General features: G+C 45.9%; 1 protein-coding gene across 7 annotated transcripts in view; it reads left to right on the top strand.

Moving 5' to 3' along the window:
- PIGN (phosphatidylinositol glycan anchor biosynthesis class N) overlaps nucleotides 1-20739 on the top strand; it is a 103060-nt gene extending 82321 nt beyond the window's left edge. For all 7 annotated transcript variants that reach the window (XM_069569118.1, XM_069569116.1, XM_069569122.1 and 4 more), the window contains one exon: nucleotides 18834-20739. In XM_069569118.1, the coding sequence (XP_069425219.1) occupies nucleotides 18834-18957 (124 nt within the window). In that variant the 3' untranslated portion in view covers nucleotides 18958-20739. The remainder of the gene's footprint in view (nucleotides 1-18833) is intronic.
- Nucleotides 20740-22583: the final 1844 nt, after the last annotated feature.

The raw sequence follows: 22583 nt of genomic DNA, 5'->3' as shown, positions 1-22583 counted from the left end.
CGGGGAAAACCTGGAAACAGCTGTAAAGAGACAGAGGCGACCCCCGTGTGCAGGTGCTTCTCACTCTAGGAAAGCTGCCTCCACTCAAGCAGTTGTAGCTCCCTTCCATCCCGGCCCAAAGGGTGGAGACAGGCCCCTCTCCTGCTTGTCCCAAAACACGACCTAGCGATTTTTATTACACACCCACAGCTTACTGGCAACTGTCCTATTGGGGAGGTAGACTTAGAGGAAAACAAGACTTTCTTAAAAACCTAAGTAAACGCCACCCTCTGACTGATATTTTGAATTGTACAGCAGTTCTATTCCTAGCCATCTACCCAAGAGAAGGGAAAAATAGGTCCACAGAAAGGCTTGTATGGGAATTTTCATAGTAGCTTTGTGACTCAGATGGTAAAGAGTCTGCCTGCAATGCAGGAGACCCTAGTTTGATCCCTGGGTCAGGAAGATCCCCTAGAGAAGGGAATGGCAACCAACTCCAGTATTATTGCCTGGAGAATCCCATGGACAGAGAAGCTTGGTGGGCCACATAGTTCATGGGGTTGCAAAGAGTTGGACATGACTGAGTGGCTAATACTTTCTTTATTAATAATCAAAATCTAGGAACCGCCCAGCTGTTTATCGGCACTTGAATGGTAAACAAATTATGCTATATGCATAAAATAAAAGCCTCTTATTCATAAAAAGAAGTGAATGACAGATGAACTCAACTATACGGATGAATTTCAGATATTTTATAATGAGTGGAGGAAACCTGGTGCCTTGAAAGTACACGTTGCATTTTTCCATTTATGTAAAATTCTAGGACAGATGGAATTAGCCTACAGTCAGAGAAAGCCGGTCGGTGGTCGTCTGGGCCTGGGAATTACGGAGCTGCTGCTGCTGCTGCGTCGTGTCAGTCGTGTCCGACTCTGTGCGACCCCACAGACGGCAGCCTGCCAGGCTCCCCCGTCCCTGGGATTCTCCAGGCAAGAAACTGGAGTGGGTTGCCATGTCCTTCTCCAATGCATGAAAGTGAAAAGTGAAAGTGAAGTCACTCACTCGTGTCCGACTCTTCGAGACCCCATGGACTGCAGCCCACCAGGCTCCTCCGTCCATGGGATTTTCCAGGCAATGGTACTGGAGTGGGGTGCCATCGCCTTCTCCGGGGAGTTACGATGAGCATGACTAAATGCGTACTTGGGAACTTTTGGAGTGATGGAAGTGTTCCGTGTCTTGACCGTGCTGCCGGATACATGGGTGAATCGTGTGTCAGTATCCATTTAACTGGATACCTTAAATGGTTTGATTTTCTTGTATATAAATTATACCTCAAAGTTGATTCATAAGGAAAAACAGAACTAAATTGCCTAGAATTGACATGAGTAGGGTATGGTAGAAGTCAACTAAATCCTCCCTCTCTCCTCAATTCAGTTCAATTCAGTTGCTCAGTCATGTCCGACTCTTTGCGACCCCATGAATCGCAGCACACCTGGCCTCCCTGTCCATCACCACTTCCCGGAGTTCACTCACACTCACGTGCATCGAGTCGGTGATGCCATCCAGCCATCTCATCCTCTGTCATCCCCTTCTCCTCCTGCCCCCAATCCCTCCCGGCATCAGAGTCTTTTCCAATGAGTCAGCTCTGCGCATGAGGAGGCCAAAGTCCTGGAGCTTCAGCTTCAGCATCAGTCCCTCTCTCTGCTGCTGCTGCTAAGTCGCGTCAGCCGTGTCCGACTCTGTGTGACCCCATAGACGGCAGCCCACCAGGCTCCCCCGTCCCTGGGATTCTCCAGGCAAGAACACTGGAGTGGGCTGCCATTCCCTTCTCCAGTGCATGAAAGTGAAAGTGAAGCCGCTCAGTCGTGTCCGACTCTTCGAGACCCCATGGACTGCAGCCCACCAGGCTCCCCCGTCCCTGGGACTCTCCAGGCAAGAACGCTGGAGTGGGTGGCCACTTCCTTCTCCAGTGCAGGAAAGTGAAGAGGGGGAGTGAAGCACCAGCAGGCCTAAAACAGGAGGAGGTTAGCGCAGTTGCTTGGGAGGTGAGTGAGCAGGAGCGAGGCTGTCGCTTTCCAGTGGGTCTTTCTGCTTATTTTGCTGTTTCAGTGCTGCGTGTATGACTCATAAAAACGAAGGGAAGAGTCTCCACCACTCTCAAGCTTGCTTGGACAGGGGAGGAGAAGGAGGGCGGTAACCACCTGGGAAAACCCAACCTCCTTTTGAGATTTTGTTGCCATTTCATTTCACACATGAGCAGTGTGAGGGATGATATCTTAGTGGAAGGCATGAATGTCCGAAGATCTGACTGAAAGAACAAGTGAGAGTGTTAGTCTCTCAGCCACATCTGATTCTCTGAGACCCCATGGACTCTAAGCCACCAGGCTCCTCTCTCCACGGGATTTCCCAGGGAAGAACGCTGGTGTGGGCAGCCACTCCTCCTCCAAGGGATCTTCCCGACCCAGGGACTGAACCCAAGTCTCCCGCATTGCAGGCGGGTTCTTTACCACCTGAGCCCCCAGGGAAGCCTCTGTCCAAGTTGGAGCCCAGCACGCAGGCCCAAATGGAGCAAGCTCATTCCTAGAGCAGGGTAGTGACCCGTCTGGACCAGTCAGAACCAGGCTGCGTGTTGCAGCAGAATCACTCCAGCCGTTGGGTATTCGAGCTGTGGGCTCAGAGACAGGCAGCTCAGAGAGGGCTCCGTCTGTGCTCCGGAAAAGGCTCACGCTTGGGGGGAGGCTCAGGACACCGGGCACAGGCTCCCTGTCACAGCTCTGCCGACGCTAGTGCCACCACCGTGTTTACAGGGTCCCCCGGCGTGTTCGTCCACGTGGTCTTTATCTCAGCGCTCTGACGTAGACGTTGTTTCCACAGCAGGGTGTGCTCACTGCCTCCTTTTACCCCGAGGACCCTGAGAGCCTCCGACTCGCTCGCGTCACGGAGCCTGGCAAGAGCTGAGCAGGTCAGGAGCAGCTCTCGGGTCTCAGGGCTGTGTGTCCCCACTGTCCTTCACTGCATCTCCCTGGAGAGAACTGCCCCAAGTCCTTGCTTTGTGATTCTGGTAGCCTATTTGGAAAAGTGGCTTTGTGTCTAATCCTATATTTGTGATTGTTGGAAACTTTTGAATAATATAAATTTAGGATCTACAGGAGAAAGAGATACTGATTAGAAGGGAGTGAGCCAAGAGTTAGGGCGTCTTTGGCCAGAAAAGAACTATTTGGGGCCAGGGGCCTTTGTTAAAGGTACAGAGCAGACTCATTTCCTCGGAGAGAAAACGCTGAGACACAAGGAATGAAGCAGGAGGCAGCTTTCTGCTAGGAGAGGCTGTCGCGGGGCAGACAGGGTGCCAACAGGTGCCACATCCCTGGGCACACACTGCCAACTGCACGGCTGGCACAGAGGCTTCTTGTTTATGTCAGAAGAGGCAGCAGATGGTGAGTCTTGTGTCCATGTTTGAGAGAAAACCTTCTACATAGAGAAGGCTCTCTCTAGGGGAGCTGAAAGGGTTGCAGACGGTGCCGCGGTATCCTGGTGACGCTTAAGTTCTGAGGCTTTGCGTATGCTCTGGAAGGACTTCTGCTGGGGGCACAGAGTCAAGAGAAAATTCAGGGACATTGTGATGAAGTGAGACACCCCCAAGCAAGGCCCTGAACAGGAAGGCTTCTCAGCTGCATCACCTTTGCCGACCTTGGTTACGTTGTACTCAGTATTCCACTTGAGATTTCTTTTCAGCATTGGATCCCAGAATTCAGGACCTTTCCCCCACTTACCGACTTACTCAGTCTTCCCTGCTTTTATTCGGCGAGTACTTCCTGAGCAAGGACTCTGCGCCTGCCTGTCCAGTTACATGCGGCCCAGCCTCCTGCTCACGTCCACCTCCTGGCGGTCCCTCGGGGACCCCGTTCCTTTCAACACTGTTGTTCCCTTCTCCTTCCTGTCACCCAGTCTTTCATCTAAGACTTGATTGGCAGAATGTTCCCCTCAACACACACCCCTCAAATTACCTTTCTTTTCTTCCTCTTTAATAATATACTGTTCATCCAAAAAAAGAAGAAGGGAGAAAAGGTGAGGGCTGTGGAGGAGGCAGGAAAGAAGGGAGGGAGGAACAGAGAGAGGGGAAGGGAAAGAGAGAGGGGAAGGGAAAGAGAGGGGAAGGGAAAGGGAAGGGGAGGGACAGAGAGGGGAAGGGAAAGAGAGAGGGAAGAGAAAGAGAGAGGGGGGAGGGACAGAAGCCCCACTTGAGTGTCCTGTTTTCTACCTTCGGCAGCAGTGTCGGCCCCCGATCCACTCTGGAAGGTCTGTGTTCTTTGTCCCAAGACTACTTTCTCTCTTTCCCAGACTTGCATGTTGCTTATTTAAAGATAGCCACCATTTTTCCCTGGAAAATTCTGGAGTGTCTTTCTTTAGAAATGTTCAGCACAGCTGGTTTAAGGAATTTAATGCAATCGTGTTTATCTCTCCTGCCTCCTGGGGTCCCTGAAACTTTCCAGAAACCATTTAGAGGATTGCGTTGTTTTGCCATAGAAAAAAAGTTATACCCAAACCCAGGGGAAAGCCAGATTAAATTAAGTAGCAAATGAGGAAAGTGATTATTGAGAAAGGTATTAAATTGATATAATGTGTATATTAGTAGCTCAGTCATGTCTGACTCTTTGCAACCCCCATGGGCTGTAGCCCTCCAGACTCCTCTTTCCATGGGGTTCTCCAGGCAAGAATACTGGAGTGGGTTGCCGTTCCCTTCTCCGGGGGATCTTCCTGACCCAGGGATCAATCCCAGGTCCCTGCATGGCGGGCAGACTGTTTACCACTGAGTGTTTAATGCCGCTCACTGTTCACAGTGTGTTCGGAGCTGCACGTTATTTCATTACTGTCATGGCAATGGTATGAGGAAAATACAGTATTTCTGTCTTACAGAGGAGGAAACTAGCTCTGAAAGACTTTAGCAATAACATGGCCTACCTAGGTTTCGTTTTTTTGTATGTGTATACATGTAATATACAGATCTTTTCTTGAGAAGAAATTATGTAGTGAGCCATCCATAAAGCATTCCCAGATGTTATCAAGGACCCAAGACAAATGGCATTGCCTCTTCCAGACCTGGTGATGCCCCCCCTCTAGAGACGGATGGCTCTGCATCAGAGTGTTTTGTAGCGAATTCGGGTACTGAGTGTGAGATTCTAATGTATAACTTATAACGGATATTCCAGCGCTGGAAGGATCTGGCTCTGACAGATGGCCCCCACTGTCAGGTTGTAAGACAAAATAACTGTAATACGAGGCAGCGTGTGGTTAAGAGGAGAGGCCGCTTCACTTCCAGCTTCAGTGACCGAGAACACTTTGTGCAAGGCCAGCGTGTGGGCTGAACCTTGAAGGAAGAGAATAATTTCAACTGAGAAACTCAGAGGTTGGGGAAGAGTATTTGGGGCAGATAGAGGGGATATGGGCAAAGCAGAGAGGTAAAAAAGCCCAATGCCCTCATATCTGGAGTGTGATAAATAATCAGAATTTCAGAAACCATTGGTTTTGGATAAAGAAATTTCTAGCAAATAGCTTTTGGGAACCTTAATTTGGAGAACTTTGAATACAGAACTACTGTTGGCAAATAAGTGAGGAGCCTTGGACTTTGCTGCTGCTGGAGCGGTGATATTCCAGATGTCACTTACACAAGTGAATCATTCCTAAGCGTTAGGGACCTTGGCTGCCTCTTTTATGCAAGTGCATCCCGTGGGGTGAACGGTGAGGCAGAATGTGTGTCTGGAGACGGGCACTGCACACCCGCACCACAGGGTGATGACCGCATTGTCCCCGGGGCTTCCTGGTGTCAGACCCCTACCGTTCAGGCGTCAGCTCACTTTGACCCTCTGCAGGTCTTCTGTGCTCCCAGGCACAGTTTTTTCCCGCTTCCTCTAAGGTCAGTCTTCCCAGGCTGCCGTGATGTTGCAGGGCCCCTCACCACGTCACAGTGCTTTGCAGAAACCCAACTGTCAGCTTCTACTATCCTTGCCCTTGATAATTTTAAATTTTTCTTTGAAAAAAATTACAGTAATATATATATATAACATAAAAATCCCACCTTAATCATTTTAAAGTGTACAGTTCAGCTCAGTTCAATTGCTCAGTCATGTCCAACTCTTTGCAACCCCATGGACTGCAGCACGCCAAGCCTCCCTGTCCATGACCAACTCCTAGAATTTACTCAAACTCATGTCCATTAGGTCGGTGATGCCATCCAACCATCTCATCCTTGGTCATCCCCTTCTCCCCCTATCCTCAATCTTTCCCAGCATCAGGGTCTTTTCCAATGAGTCAGTTCTTCACATCAGGTGGCCAAAGTATTGGAGTTTCAACTTCAGCATCAGCCCTTCCAGTGAATATTCAGGACTGATTTCCTTTAGGATGGACTGGTTGGATTGACTTGCAGTCCACGAGACTCTCAAGAGTCTTCTCCAACACCACAGTTCAAAAGCATCAATTCTTCAGCGCTCAGCTTTATGGTCCAACTCTCACATCCATACATGACTGCTGGAAAAACCATAGCTTTGACTAGACAGACCATTGTTGGCAAGTAATGTTTCTGCTTTTTAATATGATGTCTAGGTTAGTGGTAACTTTTCTTCCAAGGAGTAAGCATCTTTTAATTTCATGGCTGCAGTCACCATCTGCAGTGACTTTGGAGCCCCAAAAATAAAGTCTGACACTGTTTCCACTGTTTCCCCATCTATTTGCCATGAAGTGATGGGACGGATGCCATGATCTTAGTTTTCTCAATGTTGAGTTTTAAGGCAACTTTTTCACTCTCCTCTTTCACTTTCATCAGGAGGCTCTTTAGTTCTTCACTTTCTGCCTTAGGATGATGTCATCTGCATATCTGCTGCTGCTGCTAAGTCACTTCAGTTGTGTCCTACTCTGTGTGACTCCATAGACGGCAGCCCACCAGGCTCTTCCGTCCCTGGGATTCTCCAGGCAAGAATACTGGAGTGGGTTGCCATTTCCTTCTCCAATGCATGCAGGCATGCACGCTGAGTCACTTCAGTCATGTCTGACTCTATGCGATCCTATGGACAGCAGCCCACCAGGCTCCTCTGTTCACAGGATTCTCTAGGCAAGAATACTGGAGTGGGTTGCCATTGCCTTCTGCATATCTGAGGTTATTGATATTTCTCCTGGCAATCTTGATTCCAGGTTGTGCTTCATCCAGCCCAGCGTTTCTCATGATGTACTCTGCATATAAGTTAAATAGGCAGGGTGACAATATACAGCCTTGATGTACTCCTTTCCCGATTTGGAACCAGTCTGTTGTTCCATGTCCAGTTCTAAGTGTTGCTTCCTGACCTGCATACAGATTTCTCATGAGGTGGGTCAGGTGGTCTGGTATTCCCATCTCTTTCAGAATTTTCCACAGTTTCTTGTGATCTGCACAGTCAAAGGCTTTGGCATAGTCAATAAAGCAGAAGTAAATGTTTTTCTGAAACTCTCTTGCTTTTTCCTTGATCCAGAGGATGTTGGCAATTTGACCTCCGGTTCCTCTGCCTTTTCTAAATCCAGCTTGAACACCTGGAAGTTCACGGTTCACATACTATTGAAGCCTAACCTGGAGAATTTTGAGCGTTACTTTGCTAGCATGTGAGATGAGTGCAATTGTGCGGTAGTTTGAGCATTCTTTGGCATTGCCTTTCTTTGGGATTGGGATGAAAAGTGACCTTTTCCAGTCCTGTGGCCACTGCTGAGTTTTCCAAACTTGCTGGCATATTGAGTGCAGCACTTTCACAGCATCATCTCTCAGGATTTGAAATAGCTCAACTGGAATTCCATCACCTCCACTAGCTTTGTGTTCATAGTGATGCTTCCTAAGGCCCACTTGACTTCACATTCCAGGATGTCAGGCTCTAGGTGAGTAATCACACCATCATGATTATCTGGGTCGTGAAGATCTTTTTTGTACAGTTCTTCCGTGTATTCTTGCCACCTCTTCTTAATATCTTCTGCTTCCGTTAGGTCCAGACCATTTCTGTCCTTTATCGAGCCCATCTTTGCATGAAATGTTCCCTTGGTATCTCTAATTTTCTTGAAGAGTTTTCCAGTCTTTCCCATTCTGTTGTTTTCCTCTATTTGTTTGCATTGATCGCTGAGGAAGGCTTTCTTATCTCTCCTTGCTATTCTTTGGAACTCTGCATTCAGATGCTTATATCTTTCCTTTTCTCCTTTGCCTTTGCTTTTCTTCTTTTCACAGCTATTTGTAAGGCCTCCTCAGACAGCCGTTTTGCCTTGCATTTCCTTTCCTTGGGGATGGTCTAGATCCCTGCCTTCTGTACAATGTCAGGAACCTCCGTCTATAGTTCTTCAGGCAGTCTATCTATCAGTCCCTTGAATCTATTTCTCACTTCCATTGTATAATTGTAAGGGATTTTGTTTAGGTCATATCTGAATGGTCTAGTGGTTTTCCCTACTTTCTTCAGTTTAAGTCTGAATTTGGCAAATAAGGAGTTCATAATCTGAGCCACAGTCAGCTCCCGGTCTTGTTTTTGCTGACTGTATAGAGCTTCTCCATCTTTGGCTGCAAAGTATATAATCAATCTGATTTCGGTGCTGACCATCTGGTGATGTCCATGTGCAGAGTCTTCTCTTGTGTTGTTGGAAGAGGGTGTTTGCTATGACCAGTGTGTTCTGTTGGCAAAACTCTGTTAGCCTTTGCCCTGCTTCATTCTGTCCTCCAAAGCCAAATTTGCCTGTTACTCCAGGTGTGTCTTGACTTCCTACTTTTGTATTCCAGTCCCCTATAATGAAAAGAACATCTTTTTTGGGTGTTACTTCTAAAAGGTCTTGTAGGTCTTCATAAAACCGTTCAACTTCAGCATCTTCAGTGTTACCGGTTGAGACATATACTTGGATTACTGTGATGTTGAATGGTTTGCCTTGAAACAAACAGATCACTCTGTTGTTTTTGAGACTGCATCCAAGTACTGCATTTCAGACTCTTTTGTTGACCATGACGGCTACTCCATTTCTTCTGAGGGATTCCTGCCCGCAGTAGTAGATGTAATGGTCATCTGAGTTAAATTCACCCATCCCAGTCCATTTTAGTTCGCTGATTCGTAGAATGTCTAAGTTCACTCTTGCCATCTCCTGTTTGACCCTTCCAATTTGCCTTGATTCATGGACCTGACATTCCAGGTTCTTATGCAATGTTGCTCTTTACAGCAATGGACCTTGCTTCCATCACCAGTCACATCCACAGCTGGGTGTTGTTTTTGCTTTGGCTCCATCCCTTCATTTTTTCCTGAGTTATTTGTCCACTGATCGCCAGTAGCATTTTGGGCACCTACCACCCTGGGGAGTTCCTCTTTCAGTGTCCTATCCTTTTGCCTTTTCACACTGTTCATAGCGTTCTCAAGGCAAGAACGCTGAAGTGGGTTGCCGTTCCCATCTCCAGTGGGCCATGTTTTGTCAGAACTCTCCACCATGACTCGTCCATGGCATGGCTTAGTTTTATTGAGTTAGACAAGGCTGTGGTGCCTGTGATCAGATTGGCTAGTTTTCCATGATTGTGGTTTTCAGTCTGTCTGCCCTCTGATGGAGAAGGGTAAGAGGCTTATGGAAGCTCCCTGATGGGAGAGACTGACTGAGGGGGAAACTGGGTCTTGCTCTGATGGGCGGGGCCATGCTTAGTATATCTTTAATCCAATTTTCTGTTAAAGGGTGGGGCTGTGTTCCCTCCCTGTTATTTGACCCGGGGCCAAACTAATGCGGAAGTAATGAAGACTTCATTCGAAAGGTCCCATGATGCACTGCTACACTCCGCGGCCCTGACCCTGCAGCAGGCCGCCTCCGCCGGAGACTCCTGGACACTCCTGGGCAAGTCTGGGTCCGTCTCCTGTGGGGTCACTGCTCCTTTCTCCTGGGTCCTGGTGGAACACAGGGTTCTGCCCGTGCCCTCCAAGAGCCTCTTTCCCAGTCCCGTGTAAGTTCTGGCGGCTCTGTGGTGGGTTAATGGCTGCCTCCTCCAAGAGGGCCCCTGCCATGCCCAGGTCTGGGCACCCAGAGCCCCTGCCCTGCGGGAGTCCACTGCCGACCGGGCCTCCTCAGGAGGCGTGCGCACACAGCTCTGGCTCAGCCTCTGTGGGGTCCCTGGGTCCTGGTGCGCACAAGGCTTGTTTGAGCGCTCTGAGCGTCTCTGGCAGGTCTGACTCTGAACAGTCTCGCCCCTCCTGCTGTCTTGCCGCGCCTGCTCCTTTGCCCTTCGTCGTGGGTTTCTCTTCACAGCTGCTCCAGCGCCCGCCGTCTTGCTGGGGCTTAGAGTGTACAGTTCAGTTTTATTAAGTGATTTCACATTGTTGTACAGCTGATCTCCAGAACTTTCTCATCTTGCATAACTGAAACTCTGTACCAATATCTTCCCATTTTCCCTTCCCCTCAGCCCCTGGAATCCACTATCTACTATCTATCTCTCTGAATTTGGCTACTCTAGATATCTCATGTAAGTGAAATCACACAATATTTGTCCTTCCGTAACTGGCTAATTTCACTTAGCATAATGTCCTCAAGGTTCATCCATGGTGAAGCATAGATCAGAATTCCCTTCCTTTTGAAGGCTGAATAGCATTCCGTTGAATGTCTGTATCGCATGTTATCTGTCCATTCATCCCTCTGTGGGCACTTAGCTTGTCCCCTTTGGCCACTGTGCTTGAGGTTGCTGCAAGATGGGTGTTCGTTTTACCCATTCGAGTCTGTTTTCAGCTCTTTGAGGTACATGCCCAGAAATGAGATTGCTAGATTAAATGGTGGGTATGCTTTCACTATTCTGAGAAACTGCTGAAGTGATTTTCATAGCAGTTGTACCAGTTTATTCCTATTGATGGTGTAGAAGATTCACCAACTCTTTTCTTTTTTTTGACAGTAGCCAGCCCGGTGGATGTGAAGTGTATCTTACTGTTTTGATTTGCTTTTCCTTCATCGTTACTGATGCTGAGCGTTTTTCATGTGCTTGTTGGCTGTTTGTATGTCTTTTTTAAGGAAATGTCCGGTCAGGTCCTTTGCCCATTTTTAAGTAGGGTTATTTTTGTTGTTGTTGAGTGGTGGGGTTCGTTCTGTATGTTAGACTTTAACCTCTTACCAGGTAAGATGGTTTGCAGATATTTCCTGCCTTTCTGTAACTTGCTTTTGACTTTGTTGATTATGTCCTTTGCACAGAAGTTTTAAATTTTTATGTAGTCTTGTTTAATCTATTTATTTTTGTTACCTATGCTTGCTTGGTTGTTTTTAAAACAGGCTTTGAGCCATTGCAAAACTCAAATTTAATATCTAGCATGATGTTCTTCTTGGCATGTGTGTGGTACCTCTGGGCCTATTCCTTGCATTCCTGTACACAACCATCATGGGAATAAAGTGTTCGTCAGAGCACAAAATAATAGCAAAAAAGAGACTGCAAGGCATAAAACACACAGTGAGCATCATTCAGACCAAGGGAAACAGAACGGTGATTAGCACTCCTAGCCTGCGATGCACTAACAACCCCTCACTGCAGCGCTACCCACAGGAAAAGGATGCTAACGCCACGTGCCAGTCCTATACTTCACTTAGGATAAATATGGGAAATATGTAGCTAACTGATGCTATGTAGGGTACAAACTACGCTGTAGAAATATTTTGTGGTGATAGCATTTTTTCTGAAGGCAGCTGCCCCGCACATAGAGTAGCCCCGGTTTACCTGGAGCAGTCCTGGCTGGTGCCTTCTGTTCCAGTGTGATCATCACATCCTCATCTACACAACATTAAAACCTAGAGTGCATGGGAGAGGTTAAAGGCATGCCAGGTAACAAGCCTGCTAAACCTCAGTTTATCTCAGTCTCAGCGCTTCATCCTCACTGGTCTAACTCCTCTAGGTTAAATGGGATGCTTGCTTTGAGAGACTTAAATTTCAGAGCTCAGTTCTATTCATCAAACTGAGGGCACTGAACTAACCTACGTGAATTCCCCAAATCCTCTGCCGGTCATTCCTGCTGAAACACCTCCTTGCTCTGCTCTGCCTTTCTTGTCTATTGTTGTTTTGTACAAAAGACTCCCACTTAAGAAAGGAAGACGGTAGGGAGATGGAAGAGGTCGGGATGGAGAAACACAATGCACTCGGAGTTAGTGGAACTGGGCTTCCTAAACGGAATTGCCCAGTTGATGCTGCACAGTGAGGTTTTTGTTGCTGCTGCTGCTGCTTCTGTTGGTGAATTAGGACTCTAAACTCTTCCTTTCGCATCTTGTAGGGCAGTAATGGTATACAGAGCTGCAGGGAACCACGTGACACAGGTCTAAGGGGCAGAAGGGGTTCGTCTGTCTTCATATGCATCTGACTGATTGCCAGGAAAGGACTTGGATAGTGGGGGGAAAATACACTTCAAGACTTAAAAGTTTAGCACCATAGAACAAGGTTCATATATCAAGACTTCATTATGCTACTTTTTCCTGCATTTTTTCCCTGCATTTTATTTGTGAGAATGTTGTTCTTAGTTTCGGCTTTCTAATTATTCCTCTGTGAATATACATTTGAAAAGCCGAGCTGTTCCATGTCATGTTGCAGATGTTATTAAACTTACTGGCAGAGTTTCCTTAATGGGAGCCTGGGTTATTTGAACTGTGGCCCTGTAGTGGTTTGCCTTGGTGACAAATTTCATTTCTAAACCCCTTTGTATCAGTAATACAGCTAATAACTCCAGCCATTCCCTGCCTGTTATTCACAGGAATGGAATATTGTCCTTTTGTCCTCTCTATTTTATTGCTCTTTAAATATATAAATGGTGAGAATCTGTCCCAGAATTTGAGAGAGGACTCAAGTGCAATACACAAACGCAGCCTGGGTATCTGCAGTGTCTGTAGGATTGTTTGGGGACTGCAACAGGTTTTCAAAATGTGCTGGAGAGAATCTTCAGCTGTTAGTTCCAGCTTACTAATGGTTTCTTTAAAAATAAAGATTAAATTGCTAGGGCATGAGATAGGATATCTGTTTATAAGTGTAGTTCAATATGTTGGAAATGCATCTTTTGGACTGAGACTCTTAAAGGAATACACTCTAGTCAGCATGACCAACTAAAACAGTGGGTGTAAATTCAGTGGTTTTCTGGAGAACCTTCTCGCATTGGGTGTTCTTTTTTTTTTTTTCAACAGCCATATGAGAAATATCCTACCCAGGCTGTGAAACTGACTTGGGCCAACCGAGCTATAATTTCGTATTTTCTTGTTTTAATCTTTTACACTGTTTTTTTTCAGTTATAGCAGGCCATAAACTTTACAGAGTATTGCCTTTATTTTGCATTCAGAGAGAAGTGATTTTTTTTTGAACTAGAGAAAGAATGCTATTGAGGGAGCTTTCATAACTATAGAAGCATATTTAAATTTACGTTCTAAATGCGCTTGACTTGAGGTGAATAGTCGTCCTCATCGGCAGGAGCTTTCAGTTCGACAGCAGGAGTCATTTGGACTCCGTCTCCTGCACGCGCTATTATACATCACTGCAGGATAAACGACAGCTACAGTGTCATTTCTCTTTGTAGTGAAAACTTATCATTAAGTTCAGTGATATTTTAATATCCTCCTAAACGTAATTGATAAGCACCATAAAATCTCTTTACTCTTGACAGTGAACATTAAGCTTTATTAAAATTAGTGATTCTCCACCTGTGTCTTCCCGGTACATCTGACAGATAGGACCGGCTTTGATTGCGCATTATCCTAATTGAGAAGTATCATCAGCCTTTTATCACCCATTGTGTGGGTTGAACAGACCCGCCTGGTGAGTCTGTCCACACAATCAGTATCTATATCCGCCTCGTCCCTCTACCGTCTCATATGATGTGCACCTTGAGAACTGCTGATTTAAATGACAGAACAGTCAGGAGGAGGGAGTGGGAACAGCTGAATCGTTTCAGATAGAAATCTGATGCTCCTTTGACTCTGCTCACAGACTGAGTGCCCTGGACTCAGCCGCATGGAGACTGTGAGACAACGAGCTTCACAGCTGTTCCCTGCCGACTGTGTTAGCTTAAACGAGCCAAGAGTCCATGGTTTCAGGCCATTTCAGGTCGAGGAGATAGGTGATGTGTGGAATACCCTTTAGAGATGGATTGTCACTCAAATTGAGGTGGGGTCACCTGCCTTCTGATCAAGTCATTTAATATTTTAAAGTTTTTAAAAAATATTAGAAGTGATAAAAGGCCTAAAAGTGATAGCAAAATCTAATGGGAAAAAAAAATCATCTGCTGTAATAGAATCTTTTTGTTTTTATGGCTTTCTTGAGGTATAATTTATATATCATAAATTCCGTCCGTTTTAAAGTTTTAAATGATTTAAATTACGTCAGTGACTCTCAGCAGATTGATGGATTTGTGCAGCCATCACTGCCAGCAAGTTTCTTCATATTTCCGTCACCCAGAAAACTCCCCGGTGCCTGCTTCCGGTCTAGCCAATTCCCATGCCGAGCCCCAGGAAACCGCCAGCCTGCTCTCTGTCTCCACAGATTGGCCTGCTCCGGACACTTCGAGAAATGGCGTTGCGCGATGTGTGCCTTTCACGTCTGGCTCTTTCAGGCAGTGTGGCGTTTCTGATCCCTCTGTGTTGTAGCGTGTCAGGATTTTTTTCCCGTTCCCCGCTGAGCAGTGTTCCACCATGTGGACAGGCCGCAGCCGGTACACACTTTCTGGAGTGCGCTCTCTTACAGCCTCATGGCGTTCCTTTCATCCACCTGCCTCCTGACCTCCTTGCCTGCTCTCCCCATGGAACACGGCCTCCCCAGGGATCCAGGTCAGTCTGGGCTGCCTGGATTTGGTCCTTGAGGCTGTAACCTGGGCACTTTGCACTCCGTCCCTCCCCCCTCTCACCTCTGACTCCAAATTCCAGTCCCTGGTTCGGGGAGTGAGCCTTCTTACATAACATGAAGAAGTCATAACCATTACATCGAGCTTATTGGGCGAGGATTTTGATCTCAGGAACCACTGCAGATAGTGTAATGTCCTGTGAGGAACAGAGATGGGGTAGAGGAGCTAGCTATGTGTGGGAACTATGAGCTCAGCCCAAGAGTGCTATGTCTAAGCCTACCATAATTTGTAGTCATCTCATAAAAAGAAATATATCATAAGCTCATTGTAGAAAATGCTGAAAGCACGTAGAAAAAATAAGTCAACTGGAATTCAGCCCCAGAGTCCAACAGATTGATAAATATCATTTTAGACTTAATGTATATGCAAATGTATTCAGGGTTGGGTTTTGTTTTTTTTTTAAGTTGACTTTCTATGAAAGCCGTGTTTCCCGATGTCATCAAATAGTTTTGAAAATTTGAATGTTATTATGATGAGAAGGATACAAGGAGAAAGATGGTAGGGAGCGAGTTCAGAAAGAAAGGTGATGTCACTCACGGTTTTGACTGAGGTTACTGTAAGGAATTAGGAATTTATTCTAAGTGTGAGGCAAAGCATTAGACTCTTTGCAGGGACGTATTTGATATGCTTACATTTTAAAGCAACACTCTGGCCACAGGATGGAGAACCCATTGAGGGGTCAAGAAAGGGAAGAGGTCGATTGCTTAAGAGGCTCAGCTAGAGATGATGCCCTTGAACTAGGGCAGCGATTCAGAACGGCGGCAAGAAGCTACATTGATGAAGAATCCTGAAAGAGAGGCGAGTGGAATCTGCTAACAGACTGGATATACTGGCGGAAGACGAGGAGAGTCAGGAGTGGCTCCTGCCCCATCCCAGCCGCGCGTGTAGACCCCTGTGCCCCGACTCGGCCTTTGCAGAGCAGGCGGGAGCAGAGCTGCCGCCTTCTGTGCTGTCTGGCTGAAGTGGAGCAGCTAGTGTCTGAAAGTTTTCCATCTTTGGGGCCGCCCCTTTCCTTATCTGTTCTGTGACTGGAGAGAGTAGGCTTTTGTTATCATGTTGGGTTGTTTGGGGTTCTTAGTCTATGTCCATTGGCATTTCTGGTTGGCCAGTTTCTGCCAACAAGAAGAAAACCCAGCAAATTCAACCACCGTGTCATTCCTTGGGTCTCAGGGTTCCTAACCCACCTATTGTCTTTCCACCGTTCTGTCTACTTAGGTTTATTTTATATACAGTGTCCAGAGGTTTTAGTTGTGCTTGGCAGGGGGAATAGGGGGAAATACGCCTACTCCATCTCCTGGAAAAGGAAAGTTTTCTGATTTTTTTTGTTTGTTTGAAAGTTTCTAGTGTTCTAATACCATGTTTTCCTGGCACCTCTGCTGTGATGAGCTTGAATTGCTCCCCTTTGGAAGACATTTTAAAGTAAGATCAGTCAATCAGTTACCAACTTCTGTGTGATAAAATTTCAGCATAACTCACATGATTCTAGTAACATAATATTGTCTATTTTGGCATGAGGTTTTTAAGAGTATTCTGCTAAAATGGATATCTAGATCATTTTCTTCCCAGAAGGGCTATAGAATGAGAAATGTCATTTTCATTTTTAAATAGATGATGACCAGTGATTTATGTCCACTGCGGCTACTAAAGTTGGAAAATGGCTTTGTGAAATCTGCATAATTAAGGGGCAGATAAGATCTATATCGTATCCATTCTGTGTTAAAAAACATACCACCACACACGTATGCAAACACATACACACATAAATTCAAGCAGGAAAGAAGTCCAGGTCCAATATTCTGTTCCATTATTTTTACAGGGAAAACAAACATTTCAAAAGTCTTTCCTTAATGATAGTATTTGTCTAGCAATTAAATATCCAATTGTATTGCTTTCTTTTTAGGTTAGAAGCCTACCCTAGTCCAGAACCAGATTTCTAACATAGCTAGTTCTCATGCTTATTTTTTAATTAGCCAGCTCTTTTTTTCTATTTCAAATTTACTTTATAAGATTAACCAGTTAATCTAGAGAGATTCTAAATAAGAATGCCCTAACCAGTGCCATTCCAAAGAAAACATTATCAAACTATAAATCTTCATAATTGGAGATTCTTACTTAAAAACTTATAATACCAAAACTAAATGAATTAAATCTGCTTAGAGTAGAGGCTCTTCTTTTCTGGCCTGAGGGCCTTACCCATTATGGGTAAGCACCCTGAAGCTTTGCCTCGGTTGGTATAGGGCCAGCAACTTGACATTTGGGGGGCTGCCCACCTGTTGGACCAGAGTTATTGGGGGAGTGGGAGGGTGGACTGCAAGCCTCTTTTCCCATTTTCCTTATTAGTCTCCACATCCCTCTAGGTGATTGCCCTATTGTACATTCACCCAGCAGTCACTTTCCCAGATATTCTTAAGACAAGTTTCCTGGGGCCTGCCCTGGGGGCCATCCTCGCGAAGCAGCTTGTTGAAGGGTGTAAGTCTCAGTTCAGTTCAGTCGCTCAGTTGTGTCCGACTCTTTGTGGCCCCATGGACTACAGCACGCCAGGCCTCTCTGTCCATCACCAACTCCCAGAGTCCACACAAACTCATGTCCATCAAGTCAGTGATGCCATCCAATCATCTCATCCCCTTCTCCTCCTGCCCTCAATTTTTTCGAGCATCAGGGTCTTTTCCAGTGAGTCAGTTCTTCGCATCAGGTGGCCAAAGTATTGGAGTTTCAGCATCAGTCCTTCCAATGAACAATCAGGACTGATTTCCTTTAGGATGGACTGTTGAGGAATCTTCTCCAACACCACAGTTCAAAGCATCAATTCTTTGGTGCTCAGCTTTCTTTATGGTCCAACTCTGGTCCAACCCTGGTCCAACCCAGGGATTGAACCCAGGTTTCCCACATTGCAGGTGGATTCTTTACCAGCTGAGCCACCAGGGAAGCTGGGTATAAGTTTATTATGAAGTAAGATTCTTAAATGTAACTCTGATAGGCCTAGTAAATAAGTAACTTGCCAGTGTCGTCTGAAGCTTAGCTTGGCATTTGCTGTGGGAAACCCCTGCTTTACTGCACATCTGTTAGGCCTGTATCCTCAATTTCTTTCCATATTTGCAAATTTATTATCAAGCCATGGACAATGTAGTATGGCGCTTAAAAAGAAAAACTGAACATTTACTATTGCTGATAGATGGGAGCTGGGATTGAGTAATTTTAATAGTGTTCTTTTTCCAAAAGTCTGGCACGTAGTGGTTTTGACTCAGATTAGTAGAGAGATGTGTCCTTTTTGTTTTGTTTAGACTCTTTGACTAAAACTTTCACTTCACTGAATTTGAGTTTGAGTAACATCTTTCTTTCTTTCTCTGTGGCCTGTATTTTAGAGTATGGAATGCCGTGCTCTAAAATGCCATATTACTGAATCTGGGGACACCTTGGGGAGTCTGTGGCTGTGATTCAGAGGATATGGAAATTATAAGGGGAAAGTTACATTAATTTTTGTAGAAGCTAGCTGTTTAAGCTCAGCTTCTAATGGTGACAAAGACACGGGCACTGCTGGTACAGTTTCCTGTCAGATTATGGTTGGAGCTGTCTCGAAATATTCCTTACTGTCATTGCTACTTCTGCAACAAATTCACTCTTTTTAGCATTTTGATACCAATTTAAAAAGCGTTAGTATGCTTTGTAATTTATGTATTTTGTATATGCAGTTGGCCCTTCAACAGCACGGATCTGAACTGCGTGGGTCCGCTTGTCTGTGGGTGTTTTAGAGAGTGGCTGCTTCAGTACTGCTCGATCTGTGGTTGGCTGAGGGCAGAGACCAAACCACAGATGCTTAGGAACTCAGGACGCTCAGGGCCAACTCTGAAGTTATAGATCGACTTTCAACTGCTCGGAAGCTTGGCACGCCGAATCCCTGAGTTGTTCAGGGATCACCTGCACACTTAGAAATGTTAGAGGAGCCTTATGCTCTTCCTCCTGAGTGTTGTGTCCGCCTGTAACGTGTTCCTTTTTCTCCTGTAGCATCAGCCACTACGTGATTGTCATGTCCATGACCATCTTCATGGTGTTTCTCAACTGCCTAGCTCAGATGCTCACCACAAAGAAGCTCAGCCTGTGCGGCAGACCCAAAAGCCACATCACATAAAGTTGCCAAAGCCACCTCTCAGCATCCAGGGGCTCTTTCTCATTCTCCTTTTCAACGGAAATCTCGTCAAGGATTCACTAAGAAGATGGAAATCAACGTGTAACACATTCTGCGCCTATAAGGAAATTGCATGTGGAATTCTGAATTTACAGGTTATCTGGAATAAAAGAGCTTCCATTTTCTTGAGGTTTGGTGTGCGTGAAATAGTGGTTACACCTGTGGAAAAGCCTCGTAAGGCATTCTCCATTTTCATTTTTCCCTCTGGTTGGAAACTCTTCTTCTCACTGATGTTTCAGAGCAGCCATAACAATCTCCAGCCCCCCTGCACAGCTTCCTGTGTAACATGCTCCTGAGGGGCGGTGCTGACCACCTCTGCAGTCAATGCACTGGCTGAACTTGAAGGAAGTCACCAGGTGGCCCCATAAATATTGATCAGCTCTCAGCACTGGTTTTGCAAGTGGTTCTAACGACTGAGCAGCGCTAGAGAAACAGTCGGGATGTGGAGAAAAATGTTTGTAGGTGTTTTTAATTGTAAGACTTAATAACTGTTAATTTCCATAGCCTTTATCATGCATTGTTCCAACAGAAATCTTTAACTGATTAATTTGTTTTGGGGGTATACCGCACAGCACGCGGGATCTCCCCCAACCAGGGGTTGAACCTGGGCCCCACGCACTGGAAGCGTGGAGTCTTAACCTCTGGGCCTCCAGGGAAAAGTCCCTGACGGAATTTTTTAAATCAGTGGTTAGACTTGCTGGCACTGTCTTAAGAATCCACGTTAAAACTGCTTTTCTTTCAGGCTGTGCGACTTTAGCCCACAGGCCCAGAGTCTTCTCATTAAATTTTGGTTTCTGTTTATAAACTAACTGTAATGGACAGAACATCTTCAGAGTAATTTTTATTTGGGTTTTCCATGAAGTGACCTTTGCATATCACTGTAGAGTTGGACGTTTGCCCATGATGTGCCAGGGGAGTTTGGCTGATGCTAGGCTTTCTTGGTCTGAATCCCATTAAAAAAAAATAATAATTGATTTCAAATTAAGTTATAGCATCACCAGTTCACATTAATGATGAGAAAAAGCTCTCTACAGATTAGTAGATTTTTCAAATTGGCAGGTGAGTGAAGAAATATAATCTAGGAGATTCACAAATCAGCTTGGCAAAATGTGCTTTCTTAATGCCTATTTATGATGAAGGATAAATAGTATTGTGATGGCATTTCACGGTGTAACAGCAAAAGCGCACAAGAGCACAAAAAAAAAGACGCACCGATGTCATCTGTGGCACAGAGTCGAGGTGGACAGCGAGGACACTGCGGTGGCTGGAACCGTGTTGGCAGCTGGAGGGCCCGTGAGCCTCCACAGCAGCTCAAAGGGTGTTTGATCAGTCTTTTCACAAGTCAGAGAAAACTGACTTTATAAACACGTTGTTATTTTTCCTTTTATATCTAGTTTTGCCTTTCATCTTTTTCCAGAGTTTCACACAGAGGAATTACTGAATATTTTATTACAACAGGGTAAAAGGTGCTCTGTACTTTATTTTGATTTTTGAACATGTCTCTTTAATATTATTTCAAGTCAGTGTGAATTTCCACTACAGAGGTCGCCCCTGCAGCCGCGGGCCGGCCTCGCAGTACCGAGACGGGACCACTCGGACTCACCTGGGGACAGGGTTTGCAGGCTGGGCCTTTTCTGTTGCACGGCTTATCACCATATCTTGAGGTATTTTGAAATGCGTATTTTTATACCGAGTGACAGAAAAATAAAGTGTGAGTGAAAAGTATTTCTTCTGCCGTTTCTCTCCCCTTAGTCCCTGGGTGTGGGACACGCTTTTCGGGTGGGCTCAGTGTTTTCCTGCCAATAGCTGTTCAACAGCTGGTTGTGATTTTGGTGCTCTGGCAGGAGAAGATGAGGACTCGTCTTTCTCCTCAGCCCTGGGCTTTTAATTTAGTAAATTGTATTTCTGTTTAAGATATTTAATTACTTTTTCATCCTAACTATGAATACCAGATTTTCAAGTCAAGACTTAAGGCATTTGCTGATTAGCATGTGTTTAAATTAGGAATGCTGTAAGAATTAAGGTGGGGCTATCAGGTTGGGAAAATATTGAGCAACAACAATGACCGAAAACCACTGTCTCATGGAGCATGAATAAATCTTGGAGGAAACTCTAAGGATTTAGGAAACTGTAGCCTGCCTGTAACTTACTAACGCCTTGATTCTCTGCACCATTTTATTTAATGTGCTGTATTCACAACACAAAGTGCCTTTTAAATTTTTCTAGGGAAATAATAAGCGGTATTTTGAAAGTGTTAGTCACTCAGTCGTGTCTGACTCTGTAACCCCATGACCCGCCAGGCTCCTCTGTCCATGGGATTCTCCAGGCAGGAACACTGGAGTGCGTTGCCATGCCCTCCTCCAGGGGACCTTCCCAACCAGGCATATTCTCACAATAATCCCCTCAGATGATTGAACCATTAAAGCTCAACATTCAGAAAACGAAGATCATGGCATCTGGTCCCATCACTTCATGGGAAATAGATGGGGAAACAGTGGAAACAGTGTCAGACTTTATTTTGGGGGGCTCCAAAATCACTGCAGATGGTGATTGCAGCCATGAAATTAAAACACGCTTACTCCTTGGAAGAAAAGTTATGACCAACCTAGACAGTATATTCAAAAGCAGAGATATTACTTTGCCGACTAAGGTCCGTCTAGTCAAGGCTATGGTTTTTCCAGTGGTCATGTGTGGATATGAGAGTTGGACTGTGAAGAAGGCTGAGCACCAAAGAATTGATGCTTTTGAACTGTGGTGTTGGAGAAGACTCTTGAGAGTCCCTTGGACTGCAAGGAGATCCAACCAGTCCATTCTGAAGGAGATCAACCCTGGGATTTCTTTGGAAGGAATGATGCTAAAGCTGAAACTCCAGTACTTTGGCCACGTCATGAGAAGAGTTGACTCATTGGAAAAGACTTTGATGCTGGGAGGGATTGGGGGCAGGAGAAGAAGGGGACGACCGAGGATGAGATGGCTGGATGGCATCACGGACTCGATGGACGCGAGTCTGAGTGAGCTCCGGGACTTGGTGATGGACAGGGAGGCCTGGTGTGCTGCGATTCATGGGGTCGCAAAGAGTCGGACACGACTGAGCGACTGAACTGAACTGAGAGCTGAACTATACACCTAGAAAATCCACCCACCACTCACTGCTTCTCATGACAAACTGGCCCCGAGTTTCTCCAGCCCAGGTGTGAGGATGCGCACCTCCGCCGCCCGCACCCCACCTCCACACCTTCTGATCCACCACTGGGCCATCAAAGATGTCATTCTGATGGAGCGGGCCGAGCTGAATGGAGGGGTGCGTTGCGTGGGGCTTGTCTCGAGATGGCGCCGAGCTGCGGGCTCCTGGTGCTCTCCTGGGGAGAACCAGGTGAGCTCCGGACACGCATTGGATGCCCTTTGGTTGGAGGGCTGACCACCCCCCAAGAGGAGGGTGAGCCAACCCGGCTCAGCCGTTCGGAGAGGGTCCCCTTCAAGCAGTCCTGAGAGCCACTTTAAGGGACTGGAGATGGCTTGGTAACTTCTCAGCCTTTCAGAGTTCTTTTTATATCTACATTCTCTCCATC

This window comes from Ovis canadensis, chromosome 23, assembly GCF_042477335.2.
Source record: "Ovis canadensis isolate MfBH-ARS-UI-01 breed Bighorn chromosome 23, ARS-UI_OviCan_v2, whole genome shotgun sequence".
Taxonomy (NCBI): Eukaryota; Metazoa; Chordata; class Mammalia; order Artiodactyla; family Bovidae; genus Ovis; species Ovis canadensis.
Note: the sequence above shows the minus strand (reverse complement) of the source record. Positions and strands in the feature narration are given on the sequence as shown.